We start from the raw sequence: 17,793 nt of genomic DNA on the forward strand, positions 1-17,793 counted from the left end.
CTCGGACCCACGTAGACAAGGAGCGCGCGCCAATTGGCCGCCTCCGTGACACTCCCACCTCCTGGGCCGGTGCGGGAGTTTTAACCAGAAACCAGTTTCTCCCGGCCGGCCGCCTCCTGACACGCCCACTGACCGAGCCCATCGAAAAAATCCGGCGCGCCGCACTGCTCTGACCCCTGCTCGCCCCTGCTCGCCCCTGCTCGCCACTGTCGCCTCGGTTGCCGAGGCTGCCGCGCACCCGCGCGCCCGCGTCGCTGCGCGACTACGATCTACGAACTGCACCAGCTGGGCTCGAACCAACGACCAAAACGTCCCCGACCCGAACGCTGCGCCAACTAGGCCACGCCCCAGGCTCGATTTGCAATGCGCATGAAACTGGCCGCTCATAAACCACTACTCATTTGGCCACGCGGCGCCCCCCCACAGCCAGCCTACCGCGAAGTGCCGAACTTAAGGTAAGGTAGCTTGAGTTAGGTTAGGTGCTTTGCACTGAGTTAGGCACGGGGTAGCAGCAGTTAGGCACGGGGTAGCAGCATGGCGCCCCCCATTGATTTCTTTTTTGGTCCGAACGGGCTGACGCGCTGACGTGTCCCCGCCGCCTATCCGCTGGTGTGCACGAGGGTGCGGCGAGTGAGGAGGAGGAGGAGGAGGAGGGGGAGGAGGAGGAGGAGGAGGAGGAGTAGGAATCTAGTAGCGTAGGCACTCGTACTCGAGTGTAGGTGCTCGTAGCGTAGGACGTAGGAGGGAGATGCCTCAGTGGGGCCCGCGGGGCCCGTGTGCCGGTCCGGCGGGACCGAGAGGTGGGTAGCAGGAGTTAGGCACATTAGAACAGGAGTTTGGCAAGAGGAAAAGAGCTCCCTAACTCAAGCTACCTTACCTTAAGTTCGGCACTTCGCGGTACCCTCCTATCGCGCCACTCGACGCCCCGCGGCCGCCTCTCGCCTACCGCGCTGCCCTCGCCGGCCGCCGCACCGCCCGCGCTCCAGCCTAACCAGCTTTCTGCTCCAGCCTAACCAGCTCTGTGCTCCACTGCTCCAGCCCAACCAGCCCTGTGCCCCAGCCTAACAAGCTCTCCAGCCTAACCAGTGCTCCAGTAACCAGATCTGTGCCCCAGCTAACCAGCTCTGCATCTCGCAACACACTCATGACAGGGACAGACCAGGCGCAGGAAAAGGGAGCGGGGCCCGAATCCAAGGGACCACCCCGTCGGGCGGAAGAGCTGAGAACTCAGGTCCAGTAGGAAGGCTGCTGGCTCCTGACTCATCCCCCAAATCCCCCACCCCTCTGGCCTGAAACCTTACCATTCCGCCACCTCACACACACCCCTTCCCTAGGGCTAAGCAGTGCGCGAGCCCACCCGACACAGGCGAGACGTCGACCATAGTTCTTTCAGTGGCTGCACTAGACGCCCATAGAGGCGCGCGGCGCGGGCGGATGACTAGGGGAGAAAAAGCGGAGATCCTAGCTCGCTGGGAGACGTGCGCAACCTAAAGTTGGGAATAGGGGAGAAGTGTCAGTGTGAGGGGAGGGCGTACGCCGGCGTTTTTGCCTTTGAAAACTGAACAGTTTTTTCCCCCTCTGCTATCACCTAGATCTCGTATCTGTTAAAGGTCGTCGTCGATCGTCGTCCCCCCCCGCCCCCCGGGTTACCCCCACTTCTTAAGAAGAAGAACTGAGAAGAAGAACAAAGACATTAGACATAAGACCGGAGGCGGGCGGACCACTAGGCGGACGGCATGGCGCTCTACACACAGGCTCTGGTGGTCCACGCAAGGATGGTATGGGGAAAAGAAAAAAGGGCAGGCGGTGCGGTGCGGCGTGTGTGTGTGAACGACTGCAACCTGGTACCATTGGCATTCAAACAACTTTCCGCTAAAAAAGAAAACAACCGCGGAAAAAGAAAGAACGCGCGCTTGGCAGCGCCCCGGCCACAGCCCCTCCCCGGGGCGCCTCGTTTCACCCTCGGCCGGGCGTCCGCTCCCACGCTGAACTGAGCGCCATGCTGCAGTACCAGCTTGACCACATGGAGGTCGACCGCCGCAACATGGAGATGAAGCGGACGGAGAACGACGCCCGCAACTCGTACAACGACTTCAACATCATCATGACTGTGTCGGGCATCATGATTGCTAACAACTTCGCCGTGCTCACGGCGGTCGAGCACGGGCCGAGCATACATTCGTTCCTCTTCGACGCGTGTGGCAGCCTCAGCTCCTTCTGCTTCTTCTACGTGCTCGTGCGAGGGCCGATCCTCATCGCTCTGGCGACGCACCTCGGCGAGAATGGGCCGGCGCAAATCGACCGCCGTGGGAGTGCGATGCACCGCGCGCTCAAGCTCTTCCGGCGCGGCGCGCCGCTCATCTTCCTCGGCTTCGCGCTCGGGCTGGTGATGGCCGCACTCTGTTTTGTGCTCGACGTGCCGGCTGTTCGGTCTGAGCGCCGGATAATTCGATACGGCCCCCCATTCTGGATCCGTCTCGCGCAGGCGTGCGGCTGGATGTGGAAGGCGGGCAGCGACATCCGCGGCGACGTGCAGCGCTTCGTCTTGGGTATGGGCGAAGTCTGCGACCCGCTGCGGTTCCAGGGCTACGCGTGGACGTGGTGGTTTGGACCCTTCGGTGGGGTCGCCGATGGCGACGGCGCAATCTCGAGGGAGACGCTCCCGCGCCGGCTGCGGCAGCTGGTCTGCATGAGCGGCCCCGACCAGGGCTGGCTGAATCTCTACGGCCGGAAGCGAGACTGGGAGGACGGAGACGAGACCACGAAGAGGCGAAAAGACACTGGGTTGCAGGGCATGCTGTGAGATAGCAGATACACGAGAGAGGGGCGGGTGCGGGACTTGTCTGCGCTCTCCGTGTCCACCCTGGTGCAATACACTGCATAATACTGTAGAGGGCGGGGATGCCCCACGGACGAGAGAAAGAGGATTGCGGTAGAGCCGTACCGTGTCCGTGAGTGTATCGGCAGAGAATATAGTCAACACGACGAGCATTCGTCGCGATGTGTATATACACACGGGATGACACCTTGACGCTGTGCTCCTCCGAACTGAGTGTCCCGTCCCAGCCCAGTATCAGGTGAGAAATCTCCCAGTCGAGATTCCTCCCAGACCATCCCATGCACCTTTCCGGTTCCGGTTCCCACCTGAGGACCTGCAACCTAGAGAAAAAAGGGGTGACCTAGAGAGTTGTGGGGGATATGGGACAGACCACACTCGTCCTAGGTGTTGCTGGTGCCACACGCCGAGAGGTGGACCAGGCGAGTGATGACGCCCCTCCCATCACCACCATCATCCCCACGACGCCCAAGCCCAATGATCGGTATACGCCCTGTTGCAGCGCCAGACCGACCAAAAAAGGCGCGACCATCTCGCCAACCGTTCCGGCGAGATTCAGGCACATAAGCACGCTCGGCGTGAGAGGAATTTGCGCCTCCATTGGCATGGTGAGAGCACAGGGCAGGGAGCTGGAGCATCCGAGGCCAAGAAGGAAAGTGGCTAGCCAAAGCTGCCATGTGCCGTGGCGAGCAACATAATCGACATATAGGGCTCCAGCGAGCATCATTGTCCCGCCGCTTGCTGCAAGCACTGGCCAGCCGGACTGAATCTGAGTCGAGAGAAAGACCCAACCGATACGGCCAGCGCAAATGGTCGCCCAAAAGAAAGACGACATCCCGGCCATCGCGGCCATGCTGAGCCCTCCCTTGTCCGCGCCGAGGCACGGGAGCCAAGTCCCAACGACGTGCTCGCTTCCTGTGGCGCAAAATAGCACGGCAAACATACACGCCACGAAAAACAACGAGCTCTGGGACTTCGGGCTCGTGTCCGGGCGTGGTTGAGTTCGTTCTGCAACCATGTCGCCGTCATCGCCGCCTCCCTCCTCCCTGACAGGTACAGGTACCCCGTCGGCAAGCATGTCGCACGCCGAGATGGCGACACCGGTCAATGCAGACAAGGCGGCGAGCACGAGGAAGCAAGTATAGCTCGAGCCACCAAGCTTGATCGCTGCACCGACAACTGCCGGAGTGAGAATTGCGCCCGCCGTAAAGCCGGCGTTAAGCAAGGCAACGTGCGTCCTCGTTGCTTTCGTGTCAGCGGTTTCGGACCACACGGTAAGAAGGTCGAAGCCAGAGTCCGCCAGGCCATAGCACAGCCCAAAGGCTGCGAGTGCAACCTGCAGCGATCTCGCGCTGCTGCGTAGGCTAACGATGAGCAACGAGCACACCGTCTCCAAAAGCATCACAGACACGAGCACAGTCCTAGGAGAGAAGGGGCAGGAGTAGCCGCGCTCGAGACGGCTCGCATACTCAGCCCAGATCGCGGTTCCAACCAGCTTTGCAAGTCGATTGATCATAAAGCTTCGGGCCAGCCCCGCCTGGCTGAGGCCAGTAGACGACTGGAAGAAAGCGACCGATGGACCAAGCGCTCCAACCAAGCCGCCATTGATCGTGTTGCCCAAGGTGAAAGCGTACACCTGCTTTAGCCGGGGTTTGTTGACCCGTGTAGTGGTAGCATCGACTGTTGCCACCACTGCGATTGCTGCGAGAACACACAGACGCATCGGCGGGACGCCCGGAAGGCGGTCGCACAAGTTCTCGCGGGGGGGATGCGCCGCAAAAAACCACCTAAAGTTCTCTGTGGTAGAACGGGTACGAGATGTAAGTAGGGAGTATTCGCAAAGAGGAGCCCCGTGCACGCACGACTCCGCAGGAGAAACCCCTCCCCAGACAAAACACAAGGGAGAGGTGGGTGGGTCACAGAAAGACTGCGGCCGCCAGCAACTGAGCTGAGGGAGGGTGTAGAGGATGTAGAGTGTAGAGCGCTGTAGAGCTGTAGCGATGTAGAGCGCTCTGGAGCGCTGTAGAGCAATGTAGAGCTGTAGAGCTCTACATCCGGCGCGGGACAGAGCGATGCAGATGTAGAGCAATGTAGAGGCGCTCTACAACGTGAAATCTCTACAACAAACTCTACATCAAGAGAGAGAGAGAGAGAGACGTACATCAAGAGAGAGATGTCTACCCTTATAAGTCTCTTGTGCCGGAGCGCCGACCGCTCTTGAAGCCGCGAACCAGCTCATTCAAACTCGGCCGTCCCGCCGCAAATCGTCGGCCTCAGCTCGGGAGCCACGGCGCGCATGGGGGGCAAGGAGCGAGAGCGCGAACCGCCACCGGCCACCGACGACGAGGATGCGACGCAGGCGACCCACGCAGGAAGGCGTCGTGGGGGAGTCATCCGGCAAGCGCAGCCGACAGCACAGCATCACCAGATCACCGCTGGGCTCGCAAGCAGCGCAAAGCGAAGGGCCGCCGCCATGTCGCAAGGGGAGCGGGCGACAAAACGAGTGGCCGACCAGCAGCGACGCCGCCGTCAGCAGCGTGAGAGCAAGGAATCACAGCCAGCACCGATCACCTTTGACGCTGCGGTGGCAAAGGTCGCGTCGGAGGCAGCTCTCGGCGTGGTTGAGGTTGAGGATTTCCGCGACTGGCTGCTCGACCCACAGCAAGCTGGACAGCCGATTGATGGTGAACGCATCACCGAGTGGCGCGCATCCGAAGCGTACGAGCGCGCCCGGCTCGAGTACATGGACGGTTGCATGTGCGAGGGTGCGTGCACGTGCACCTACGATGGCGTAGGCATCGCCCCAGACGTGCCCGGAGTCACCTGCGACTACCTCGACGAGGCGCTTTTGGAGCCGCGCGCCAACGACGGGCAGCCATCAGGCGTGGATTGGGTGCCGGAGGGCTGGGATGGCGTCGAGGCCGATCGGCATGAGGAGCGGGCTAAACTCGAGCGTGCCACGCGGATTGAGCGAGATCAGCAAGACGACCTCGCACACGCTTCAGAGAAAATTTGGGTGCAAGATTCTGAGACTGGTGATTGGCGCCTCTCCACCCGTGGCAGCATTGCCAACTTTCGCAACCGCCGTGTACAAGCTTACACGGGCGATGCTGCTGAGGCCGATGCATACCTGCGCGACCCGGGTTCAGAGGCGTCACAGGCATGGCTCGAGGCGCAGCTTGCTCCAGGCGGTGGAGGTCCGACACCGCCTGGCTCGCCCGCCTACGGGGATGACTGTTACTTCTCCTACCCGGACTCGCCAGTGAGGCGGCCACTCGAGGAGGCGCCTGACGACAGCGCGCATATGAACTCGACCAGGAACGCGCGCTGGAGTTGCAGGGGCGCATCTCCTTATTTTACGGCCGGCCTTGGGACGAGGTGCCGAGAGGCGCGACGGTGCCAGTGACTTGCGAGTGGACCATCGCATCATTCAGCCGACAGCAGCAAATGCAACGCCCGCTCTCGCCCGCACCGGTAGCCACGGACTTTGTCATTGAGGACGAGTTCCTGCAGGAGCGGTGGTTCCGCGACCACGGCGGTGGCGGCGAGCTGGACGGCTCGACACGAAAGCATTCCAGCGTTTGAAGGACCGCCTCTTTAGCCTTCGCCGCGACCGCGCGAACCCGTCGGGCACACCGCGTGCCTCGCAACGCCGGGCGTCGGGCGCCGGATCAAGCACCGACCCCCTGTGAGACTGTGGATGATGCCTGGGACTCGAGCCTGGTTGGAATGGAACATCGGAAGAGCTTTGCATTACGAATTATGAATTGCAATGTTAGGCGGTCCGGCACGCCGTCGCTGTCCGCGTCGGCGAAGCACCCCTCCTCCGCGTCGGGCACGCCGTCGCCGTCCGAGTCGGGGTCGACGGCATCCGGGAGGCCGTCGCCGTCGTGGTCGGCCGAGCCCTCGTCGGCGTCGGGGCAGCCATCGCCGTCCGAGTCGGGGTCGAGGTAGTTGGGGATGCCGTCGCCGTCCGTGTCAACAGTGCCTTCTACACCGTCCGGGATGTTGTCGTTGTCCGAGTCGGGGTCCTCGAAGTCGGGCGTGCCGTCGCTGTCCGCGTCCTTGGTGTTGTCCTCGAGGCGGTCCGGCACGCCGTCGCTGTCCGCGTCGCCGGTGCCCTCCTCCGCGTCGGGCGACCCGTCGCCGTCTGCGTCGGGGTCGAGATCGTCGTCGATGCCGTCGCTGTCCGAGTCGCCCGTGCCCTCCTCGGCGTCGGGGACGTTGTCGTTGTCCGAGTCGGTGTCTTGGAAGTCGGGCGTGCCGTCGCTGTCCGCGTCCTTGGTGTTTGGTCGGCCGAGCCCTCGTCGGCGTCGGGGCAGCCATCGCCGTCCGAGTCGGGGTCGAGGTAGTTGGGGATGCCGTCGCCGTCCGTGTCAACAGTGCCTTCTACACCGTCCGGGATGTTGTCGTTGTCCGAGTCGGGGTCCTCGAAGTCGGGCGTGCCGTCGCTGTCCGCGTCCTTGGTGTTGTCCTCGAGGCGGTCCGGCACGCCGTCGCTGTCCGCGTCGCCGGTGCCCTCCTCCGCGTCGGGCGACCCGTCGCCGTCTGCGTCGGGGTCGAGGTCGTCGTCGATGCCGTCGCTGTCCGAGTCGCCCGTGCCCTCCTCGGCGTCGGGGACGTTGTCGTTGTCCGAGTCGGTGTCTTGGAAGTCGGGCGTGCCGTCGCTGTCCGCGTCCTTGGTGTTGTCCTCGAGGCGGTCCGGCACGCCGTCGCTGTCCGCGTCGGCGAAGCACCCCTCCTCCGCGTCGGGCACGCCATCGCCGTCCGAGTCGGGGTCAACGGCATCCGGGAGGCCGTCGCCGTCGTGGTCGGCCGAGCCCTCGTCGGCGTCGGGGCAGCCATCGCCGTCCGAGTCGGGGTCGAGGTAGTTGGGGATGCCGTCGCCGTCCGTGTCGGTCGTGCCTTCTACGCCGTCCGGGATGTTGTCGTTGTCCGAGTCGGGGTCCTCGAAGTCGGGCGTGCCGTCGCTGTCCGCGTCCTTGGTGTTGTCCTCGAGGCGGTCCGGCACGCCGTCGCTGTCCGCGTCGCCGGTGCCCTCCTCCGCGTCGGGCGACCCGTCGCCGTCTGAGTCGGGGTCGAGGTAGTTGGGGATGCCGTCGCCGTCCGTGTCTGTGGTGCAGCCCTCTGTAGCGTCTGGGATGCCATCGCCGTCCGAGTCGGGGTCCTCGAAGTCAGGCAGCCCGTCGCCGTCCGCGTCCTCTGTGTTGCTCTCCAAGGCGTCGGGGCAGCCATCGCTGTCAGCGTCGCCCGTGCCCTCCGTGGCATCGGGGATGCCGTCGCTATCTCTGTCGGACACGCATTCTGTTGGCATGCCGGTCCCTGCAAAGAGAAAGTTTCTGCCCCATTTGACGGCGGGGTCGTCCGTGATCTTGTAAGTGACATCAAAGTACGAGACTCCTGCTGCATACTCGGCGCAGAAAAACTTCGGCAACGTGTACCGCATCGGATTCCCGCTGAGCCTGCCCGAGCCGGGCTTGTAGACGCCCGCCTCTGGCGTCGGTTGTCCGCCGTCACAATTGATGATGTCTGGCACCTGGCCCGGATATCTCACGGATCCCGAAACACCAGATGCTGGACAGACGTCATAATCTTCACACATCCATCCCTGACTGCCAAAGTGGTCATCGTCGCCATTCGACAGCACCTGATACCAATCGCCAGGGTTGTCGTGCCCGATACCCTCCTTGAGACCGGTGGCCGAGACGCAGCCTCCGCCCTCGGAGATGCTCAGATAACCCTCAGTCTTGACGTTTTCACAGAGGTGCTCTTTCATTGGCGAGACGGCGGGAAGCTTGCCATGCGTGAAGTACCCGCTGACCTCGCACGCCTCAATCGTCTCTTGCATGATAATCGGCTCGCCCGAATTCTGAGGGCCAGTGTCGATATCAAAGAAGCAGAACTCGAAGCCTGCGCGAGCAACGGCCGGGCGAGCGTCGGCGGGGGCTGGCGCCAGAGGTATGGGGCAGGCTGGCATGCGGGTAGCGAGGCGAGCTGCGGGCGGGCAGAGGCGCACTTGGCATCTCGACAGGTGTCGTCGTGTCAGGCTCCATGAAAGAGTACCGGAACGTCGTCGAGGTGCCCTCAAGCATGCTGATTTGTGCAAAGGCGGAATTGGACGATTCCGTGAGACTGTTGAGGGTGTGGTGACCAGTATCCTCCGTTCGCCACGGCGTGTACATGGTGAGGTTCGTCACCACGACATCCACCTCGACGGGCTCACTCCCGTCGCCTGTGTAGATGAAGCCGACTCTGCTGTACCGGAGCTCTTCTGGCGTGCCCGGTGGCGCGACCTCGTCTTCATTATCGCATCGGCATCCACATCCGCAGGGGCATATCTCACCATCGTACATCGGCAGATCAAACCGAGCCCGTGGGTCACAGTTGACACCCCCACCGATGTCTCTGCCTCCCGGGTAGCCACCGAGGTTGTTGACCACCTCGTCATCGTGCGAGAAGTCAAGCAGCAGCCCCCGAGGGACGGACCCACTGGGGCATTCCGGTGATTCCGGTGAGTGCGGCCGTCGGGCCAGGACCACAGGCACGAGGAGCGCGAGCATGCCCGCGCATCGCATGCGGCCCGCGCCGGCCAGCTGGCAAGCTGGCAAGCCTTATACGTCGACGGGACTTCGGAATGGTTGAATATAGCGCTTAGCGGCTGGTCGGAGTTTTTACTCGTAGCCAAATCAAATCCAACACGGCGCCCCGGATAACTTTTACGGATGTCGAGGGGATTCCTCTGATTACCCCCTGAGCTACCTTTCGCGCACCCGCAGGGGGGAAGCTGGAAAAATAAAGTGCTTGCTTGCGCGCATGGTTAGGTTAGGTTGATTGATAATGATATGATTTCACGCCCGATTTTTCAAATCAGTAAATCTGTTAAGGTTCCCCATGCCAGTTTCGGGGGGCCGCAAACCCTGCCCCCGGCCCCTGGGACCCCAGGTAAGGCCCAGGTGTGGCCTAGGGCATCAGAAGGGAGGGAGGGACCAAGAGGAGTCCAGTCTGAGCCATAGAGCCCATGTCTTTGCCCCCGATGGTCGCGTTCAAAATGCCCGGCACGGCCGTCACAGTGGTGTCCGGCCGGCGCAATCACCGAGCTGTGACGCTCAGGGAAGGAAGCCTGATGAGGTGCTGGGGTTCTTTGCCCAGGGGCCAAGCGGCCCTGAGGGAGGGTGTAGAGGGTGTAGAGTGTAGAGCGCTGTAGAGCTGTTGTGTAGTTGCACTCTTGCCAGCCGCCCAATGGGTGGCAGGTGCCTCTGCTGCTGTGGCATGCCTCACGGCTGCGACTGGCCGGCGCCTCGGCGCGTCAGCTCGGCTCGGCGTAGCGATCGTGGCCAGCGCAACTCGCCTGGACTCAACGCTCAGCCAGGAGCTCGCGCACGCGCTGGCGCGAGTCATGGCGCATGCAACGCGTCTGAATGCTCGCCTCGCCTCGCGCAAATGCGACCGTCCTCGCAGCCGACAGTCCACCGCCTGCTAAAGAAGCACAGCGACGAATGCGGCACCGGCGACGCATGGCAGGCTGGTCATGACGCAGTTATAGGGTGTTGTGTGCCGTCGGAGTGACTCTCTGTGTGTCAGGGATAGTCAGGGCCGTCCATCAGAGCTCCAGTAAGCTCGGAGACACCCCATTAGCGCGGCTCGACCTCTTTGAGTCACTGCCTTCCCGGCGGTTTGGCTGTTAGAGCCTCTACAACAAACTCTACAGCAAAATCGCGCTCTACATCGCTCTACAACGCAGGCGCTTCGTCCCGCGGCGGATGTAGAGCTCTACAGCTCTACAGCGCTCCAGAGCGCTCTACATCTCTACAGCTCTACAGCGCTCTACACTCTACATCCTCTACACCCTCCCTCAGGAAGCGGCCAAGGCTGGCCTTCCCCCCAGGCTGGATCAGCTGAGCAAAGGTTTGGGGAGATATTAGGATCTTGAGATATTTTGACGGACGACCGAAAATCGAGTGCTCCGCAGCAACCTCGCTGGCCAGAAGATCGGCCCGCGAGGTGGGGTGCTAGTATGTGTGTGTATGAGCCCGACCCCCAGCTGCAGCACAAACTGCGGCGTCGAAGGTCATCACCCGCAAGACATCCGATCCGCAGTCGCAGTGTTCTTGCTCCAAGTGCTTGCGCTACGGCGGTTAGATAGATAGACGTTAGTGGTGCACTAACCTCCGAGAACCCCTTCGGCTCGCTCCCCATCGCAAACCCTGTCAGCAGTCCTCCTCCGGGAACGTACGTAAGAGCCACATACATACACAATCTCTCTCTCTCGAACCCAGTGAGCGCGGCAGTGAGCCCCATCCCCGAAGATTCGTTCGTAGGGCCCCCAAGGGCCTAGAAATCGCACCTCCCTCTCCCTTTTTTCCCCAGTAGCAGTAAGCAAAAAGTACGTACACTAAAAATGGAGGCAAACTCTAATTTATTTAATTCCCGGATCCTGCTGAACAAGCTCCTCTTGTAGCTCGATCGGTCACACCGCCATCGCCGTCGGGGAGAGAGAGAGGGGGGGGACGACACTGCTTCGGCAGCGTGCACCTCGATCCTGTACCGTGTTTGTTATGACCCCCCCCAATGAACACACCAGTGAGGGAGGGCGAGACGATCGAGGGGTCCCGTACCATGCGGAACCGACCCTTTCCAGTGCTCAAGTGCTCATTTATTGAATGAAAAAAAACGCTCCGCGCGGCCCCTCGCTCGGCGAGTCTTGGGGTTCACCTGCGCTGACGGGCAGGCCGTCAGGGGCGGGGCGCGGGCAAGGTGCGGGCCTGGCGAGTGCGCGGCACGCCGGCTGGATCATCGATCCTGCATGGAGCAGATCGCGGCGACGCCGAGCAGCATTACGTTGTCTCACTGCGAGGCAGTGAGCGCGACAGAGTTGCGGGGCGCACTCAGCGTTGCTCTCGTCAAGGCGCACGAGTCTGGGCTTGCCTGGCTCCGCCTCTTGCGTCTCGCATTCTTTCCGCTGTCGTGTGGTGTGCAGCACACGGCCCATGCGATCGCCCCGTACGCGAAGCGGGCCGCAACCGCCTTTGCTCAGCAGCCGCGGGATGTCCTGCTTCTCGAGGCGGCCTTGGTGCTCGCAGTCGCCTGTGCGATTTGGCTGCGCCGCTTGCTTCGGCGCAAGCGTTACTGCGCGCGGTTGCGCGAATGGGGGGCGGCGCGCTTCTACCGGCCCGTGGCCGAGCGCTACGCGCGCCTCGCCGGCGCCGTGCGTCAGCGCTCACGCCTCGTCGCCCGCCTGCTGCCGCACGGCCTGTATGCGGTCGGCTGCCTGGCGGCGGCGCGGCTGCTGGAGGCGGTGCGGCTCGCGCCGATGCTTCGCCCCGTCTGGCCGCACGCCGCGACGCTGCTGCTCACGCCAGTGCCCTGGGTGCGCACCCTCCTCACCCTCCGGTCGGACGGGCAGGAGGACCGAGCGCTGCAGCGCAGCTGGCTGATGTTTTGGGTTCTGTGGGCGAGCGCACAGCTCCTCTCCGAGGCGCTCGCGCTGCTCCCGTTTGCCGCGCGGCTGCTCCCCGCGCAGGCCCTCTCGCTCGACTCGCCCTCGGCCGCCCCCGTCCTCTTTTGCGCCGCCGCGTGGCTCCACCTCCCGCACAGCGGCCTGCCGCTGCTCTACTCGCTCGTCGGGCCGGTGCTGGCCGCGCGCGCACAGAGGCTCTCGGACGCGCTGCCCGCCCTTCCAGCCGGCGTGTCTGCGCAGATCGGGCTGGTGCTGAGGCTGCTCCTGCCGGCCGGGCTGTACGCCGCGCTGGCGCAGACTGCGCAGGAGGGCTTTGCTCCAGCTCGCCGCCCCAACGAGTTACGTCAGCTGCTCACCGCTGATGGACTGACTCGCAGGAGGGGTGGCTGCTGCTCGCCGCGGCGCTCTGCCTCTGCACGCCGTATCCGCTCACGGCGTACACGCTCCTGTACTGGTCGGTCTGCCACCCGGCGCTGCGCTCCGTCGAGGCGCTCGAGGCGCAGCGGCACGGAGCCGAGGCGGCGGCCGATGCCGCGTTCGCGACGCAGGTGCAGCTGCGGTACTGGCTGCTCCACTGCGCCGTCTCCGCCGTGCTGCAGCAGCTGCCGTGGCTGCTCTGGCTCCCCTTCTCCACGCACGGCCAGCTCGTGCTCGCCGTCTGGCTGCAGCTGCCCTACTTCCGCGCTGCGACCCTCATCGCCATCCGCCTCACCCCGGTCGGCCGCGTCCTGCTGCGCTACATCGGCGACGGCTCGGGCGCGCCGCTCCTCGCGGCCGGCGCCGACGCGGCCTCGCCCGTCGCGGCGGGCAGCGGCGGGCGGCAAGTGCACTCGCCGCTTCGCTCACCGCGCGCGAACGCGCTCTACTCGAAGCGGCTTCTCGAGCAGCCGCCAAAGGCGGAGGCTGAGAAGAAGCCGCACGACGACTGAGAGACGTGCTCCCGAGATCGCCGCAGCCGCTAGAGTCGCACTCCTCCCGCTCCAGCTAGGCACCCATCAAATGCCCGGGAACGTGCCATTAGTGTCTCTTTTGTCCACCTCTCTGACCGATCGCCCTTGTGAGTGCACGTGTGCGTGTGTCGACTGGGTCGTTGTGACGCGGTGCACACGATAACAATCCTGGTTCACCTGAAGTTGTTCCTGGGAGCTCTAGGCCACTGAGAGACTCAGTGGCCCGTGTCTGAGTACTCCCGCCAAACTGTGTCCCACGGGCATGTGACGGTAGGTTCTGTTTGGGAAGGACTGAAGATCCCTCACACCAAGATCGTGCTGCTGCAGGGCGCCGGGGACATCATCGTTGCAGCTATGCACGAATATACATGATTGTATGCCACGCCATAGAGAGTGCGGTGCCACTGACAGTAGAGAGTAGTGGCAGAGCGCACGGGTACGGGTAGGCTAGGAGAGCCATCTTGCGCGCGAGTCACCGTGCGACTAGCGCGAGGGGGCAGTCGGGGGGCAGGTGCACCCCGCACTGGCGCGGCCACCGGAGAAGCCCGGGGTCCTCCCGGACCAGTCGGCGGGCGAGCGGCGTCAGTGCGATGTCACGACGCGCCGCCACCTCGGCCGCAAACGCAGGAGTGCGCCGCGCGTCATTCTGCAGCAGGTGCGCCTGCCTCCAAATGTGGGCGCGCCACGTGGCGAGCGAGCGCGTCGCATTGCCCATGCGCTCTTCGACGGCGCCGCCGTAGAAGCTGTCGCGCGGCCGCGTCTTGTCGTTGAGCAGCCACCACTCGGCGAAGTAGCGGCCGTACGGGCGGATGTCGCGCCACGAGCCGTGCCACCTCCGGCCGTTTCCAGCGGGAAGGGCGGTGCGATCGGCCGCCTCGCCCTCCGAGAGCAGCTCCTCCGAGAATGGCGGGTTGAGCGTGCGCACGTGGTCGCACCGCGCCCACCAAAAGTTGCCCGAGAAGTGGCACCACGTGTCGCCCTCGAGCACGTTGCCCGCCCACGGGCCGGGGGAGGACGGCTTTGGCTGCGGGCCGCAGGCGGCCCGGTCCGGGCCGGCGGCGAGCGCCCGGACACAGTCGAGGTGGCTGCGACCCGAGAGGAGGGCGCCGGTCAACTTGCTGTTGTGCAGCACGTTGGTCTTTGTGTGCGCATAAGCGACCAGCTCACGTCCCGGCTTGAGGCTGCAGTGCTCGTGCAGCAGCAGGAGGGTGGGCAGCTCAAAGTACTCGCGGTAGCCCTGGCGGCACTGCAACCCCCGGGGTCGGCGCGCCCGCTCGAAGCCGCCTCGCCGCTCCAGCATCGCCAGCGCGCCCTCGCTGACGCTCTCGCCCTGCGGCCGGACGCAGCCATCTGATGCGACAAACTTGACCCTCATCCCCGCGCGGAAGGCGTCGGAGCGCTCGATCTGATCAGCCTGGCGCATCACGACCTCGTCGGCGTTGCTCACGTGCCAGAAGAGCGTGCGCGGCGGCAGGGCTTCTGGAGCTTCCACACCGTGCTGGAGACTGCAGCCCAACAAGCCGTGCCTGTCCATAGCGTGTGCGGCCGCACTGCGAACTAGCGCACTGGCGTTGGGCGGCGTGTGAGCGAGCGGCGGCAGCGCGTGCGCGCGTGCTGCGCGGGGCAGCCCCATATATGTGTGTGGATATGTCCTCTTCTGGCCCGGTGCGGGACCCACGCTTCGGAACGGCGGGACGCACGAGTATTGGTTGGAAGAATATAAACAAAAGAACTCTCTCTCACAGCAGACAGGCTCGACACAGGTGCGAACTGGCGCGTGCTAGTACTATCACCGGCACACCACCGGAGCCGGGTTGGAAGAATTTAAACAAGACAACTCTCTCTCACAGCACACAGGCTCGACACAGGTGCGAACTGGCGCGTGCTAGTACTATCGGTTGGAAGAATTTAAACAAATTTTCGCTCTCTCGTTGGAAGAATTTAGGGCGCGTAAGGCGCGCGAGAGATTTTTCTTTCGGCGCGTCCAACTGGCGCCATCTTGGTATGGCCACGTGGCGGCCGCCCTCCGACACCGACCGATCGTCGCGCTTCGCACGCCTTCGAGGTCAGCTGCGGCCGAGCGACGATCGGCTCGTCTTCTCCGATCGCTGGGCGCGGTCACTCTCCGCACTCCGGCCATCACCCGCCTGCCGATCACCTGTCCGCCTCGCCGCGCGCGGGCCGCTCGCCTGCTCGCCACCGCCGCCGCGTTTCCCCGCGCCGCCACGCTTCCCTGTGCACCTGACCGCGCTCGAGCTGCGCACAGACGGCGCGCTCAGGCAGAACAGAGCAGCGGCCGCCCAGGCGGTCGCTGCTCCGCCCCGTCCGAATCCGTCCGCCCGCGTGTGCTGCTGCCGCCGCCGCCGCTCCACAAGGCGGAGTACAGGGCGGGCGAAAGGGAGGTCTACATCGGCTCCTTCGACACGGCGGTCGAGACGACAAGTTCCCGTCCGTCGAGACTCGCAAGAATCTCGCTGCAGAGCTGCGCGAGAGGAGATTGTTAGGATTTTTTGCAATACCAAATTTGTTTTGTTTGCTGCGCGTGACGCCGAGAAAGCGGCAGAGGTCTGTCTGGCGCCAAGCCGGTGCCTGCGCGGTCAGAGGAAGGGGTCGGCGCCTTTGCAGCTGCAACTTAGGAGAGCAATCACGTAGACAAGTATTAGATCGTTCATGACAAAAAAAGAAAAAAGCCGCCGGAGTTTGGCGGATTTTTGGCGTCGGGGTATCGCGACACTACCCGCTGTCCTTCCAAGCATGTCGTCCCCGGACGGTCCGCCTTCGCCGATGAAGGAGAAGGTTGACCTGGCCAAGGAAAAGGCCGGTGAGCGGTCGACCCCTGCATCGCGCGCGGGCCGGGACCTGCAGCGCGCGCCTAAGCCCTGATTCCCGCCCGCTCCGCAGCCGAGTATGCGGCGATTGGCAAAGAGTACGCGGCGGCAGGCGCACAGAAGGCAAAGGAGCTGGCGGGCAAGGTGCTGGCCAAGGACGAAAGCGGTGGTTACCTTGTCGTCAACGAGGGTGCGTCAAACCCACAGCTGGCACACGCACGCACCACGCCTGAGGGCACACACGCTGCACGCTCCTCCTCTCCTCCGTTTCCATCTCCCTCGCTCCCTCCCTCCATGCTCTCCCTCCGCCCCTCCTTCTCCTCCCTCGTACCTCCCCTCCCTCCCCCCAATCTCTCCACCCCGTCCTTCCCTCCTCACCCTCCCTCCTAAATGCGCTTTCTCCGTTCCTCCTGTCCCTCCGCCCTGCCTCCCTCGCCCCCCTCCTTTTCCTCCCTCCCCTCCCTCCCTCCGTCCCGACCTTCTGACCCGGCGGGCCCTGCGTGTGGCTCTGCAGCCAAGGCGCGATACCAGGCTATTGCTGCGCGCGGCGCTGCCTTTTCAAAGGACATTCTGGACAAGGCCGACATCTCGCAGGAGGACCTGTCCAAGCTGCACCGCATACCGGCGGTGGTGTCGCTCGCCTCGCTCGTCATCGGACTGCTGCTCATCTTTTCTCACTACAATACGGGGTGGGTCAGGGGCATGATGTGGATCAATGGGGAGGTGCGCCCGCAGCGCAAACGCCCGACGTGCACAGCCTCTGCTCGACGTGATATATATATATATATTACAGCCTCTGCTCGACGTGCACAGCCTCGCGCCCGACCGCTGCGCGGCCGCCTGATCTCTGCGCGGCAGGTGTACGAGGCCTACGTCTCAACGACCACGGCCGAGCTGGGCAAGGACGGCGCTGACTCGGACGTCTTGAAGAAGTACTTTGACGGCTGCGGCAGCGGCTTGTTCGGCAATGGTAAGACCTGCGCGCTGTCCACGCTGTGCGCCGGCCCGACCACGCCGTACGACAAGCCGGAGAAGTCGACGCCGGACCAGGCGTGGTGCGACCTCGAGGACGCGGGCGGGCTTGCGAACACGCTCCTGACTGTGGGCCTGATCCCGGGGCTCGGCACCTTCATCCTCACCTTCATCTTTGCGGCAAAGGAGATCGGCAAGGCGGGCTCGTCCTCTCCAGAAGAGTAGTGATGGTGGGCATCATAACGATGATGATGAGAATCATGAACGCAAGGTGGGGCTCGTCCTCTCCAAGGCCGAGTCGCAGGGCATCTCGATGACGGCGCAAAAGTACATCATCGCCGGCTGCTGGATCGCCTTTTGGGGCTTCCTCTTTGTCTCGATGGTCGCGTACGCGGCGACGGTCCCAGACACACTCGGCGTCGGACTGCTCACGCTCGAGGCGAGACCACCCCTCACCACGGAGCACTGCACTTCACACTGGGTCCCCGAACCACTGACTGGCCGCCCTCCCGGCCCAGGCCTCCTTCGGCGTCGTCCGCCTCTCCTTCCTCCTCGTCACTGTCTTTGGCGCCCTCCTCATCGTCACTCTCTTCGACCTCTGGCGACCAGACGGCTTCATCGAGGCGAGCCCGCCGCACCCCACCGCACCCCTCCGCCGCCCCGCCTGCCGCCCCACCCGCCGCCCCGCCTGCCGCCTCGGCTGACGTCCCTCCCCTGCGCAGGCGTGGATGGAGTTCTCAGAGACGCCCT

At 63.9% G+C, this 17,793-nt stretch overlaps 4 protein-coding genes across 4 annotated transcripts; 2 read left to right on the forward strand and 2 right to left on the reverse strand.

Annotated features, from left to right (window-relative positions):
• Positions 1 to 3,289: 3,289 nt before the first annotated feature.
• On the reverse strand, positions 3,290 to 4,559 carry EMIHUDRAFT_247190 (hypothetical protein; the record flags this gene model as incomplete). Its single annotated transcript, XM_005765384.1, has 3 exons — positions 3,290 to 3,329; positions 3,400 to 3,751; positions 3,938 to 4,559. The coding sequence occupies 3 exons, from the start codon at positions 4,557 to 4,559 to the stop codon at positions 3,290 to 3,292; spliced, it is 1,014 nt and encodes a 337-aa protein (XP_005765441.1).
• Positions 4,560 to 11,639: 7,080 nt separating this feature from the next.
• EMIHUDRAFT_247193 (hypothetical protein) lies at positions 11,640 to 13,222 on the forward strand (the record flags this gene model as incomplete). Its single annotated transcript, XM_005765385.1, has 3 exons — positions 11,640 to 12,542; positions 12,671 to 13,009; positions 13,166 to 13,222. 3 exons carry the CDS (start codon positions 11,640 to 11,642, stop codon positions 13,220 to 13,222), a joined length of 1,299 nt encoding a protein of 432 aa, XP_005765442.1.
• A 493-nt stretch (positions 13,223 to 13,715) lies between these two features.
• Positions 13,716 to 14,876, reverse strand: EMIHUDRAFT_247194 (hypothetical protein; the record flags this gene model as incomplete). The annotated part of the gene is made up of 2 exons (XM_005765386.1): positions 13,716 to 14,222; positions 14,376 to 14,876. The coding sequence occupies 2 exons, from the start codon at positions 14,874 to 14,876 to the stop codon at positions 13,716 to 13,718; spliced, it is 1,008 nt and encodes a 335-aa protein (XP_005765443.1).
• Positions 14,877 to 15,988: 1,112 nt separating this feature from the next.
• EMIHUDRAFT_445928 (hypothetical protein) lies at positions 15,989 to 16,797 on the forward strand (the record flags this gene model as incomplete). Its single annotated transcript, XM_005765387.1, has 3 exons — positions 15,989 to 16,064; positions 16,145 to 16,261; positions 16,586 to 16,797. Coding segments are annotated over exons 1-3 (396 nt in total), but the record flags the coding sequence as incomplete, so codon positions are not given.
• Positions 16,798 to 17,793: the final 996 nt, after the last annotated feature.

This window comes from Emiliania huxleyi (assembly GCF_000372725.1).
Source record: "Emiliania huxleyi CCMP1516 unplaced genomic scaffold EMIHUscaffold_555, whole genome shotgun sequence".
NCBI classification, from domain to species: domain Eukaryota; phylum Haptophyta; order Isochrysidales; family Noelaerhabdaceae; genus Emiliania; species Emiliania huxleyi.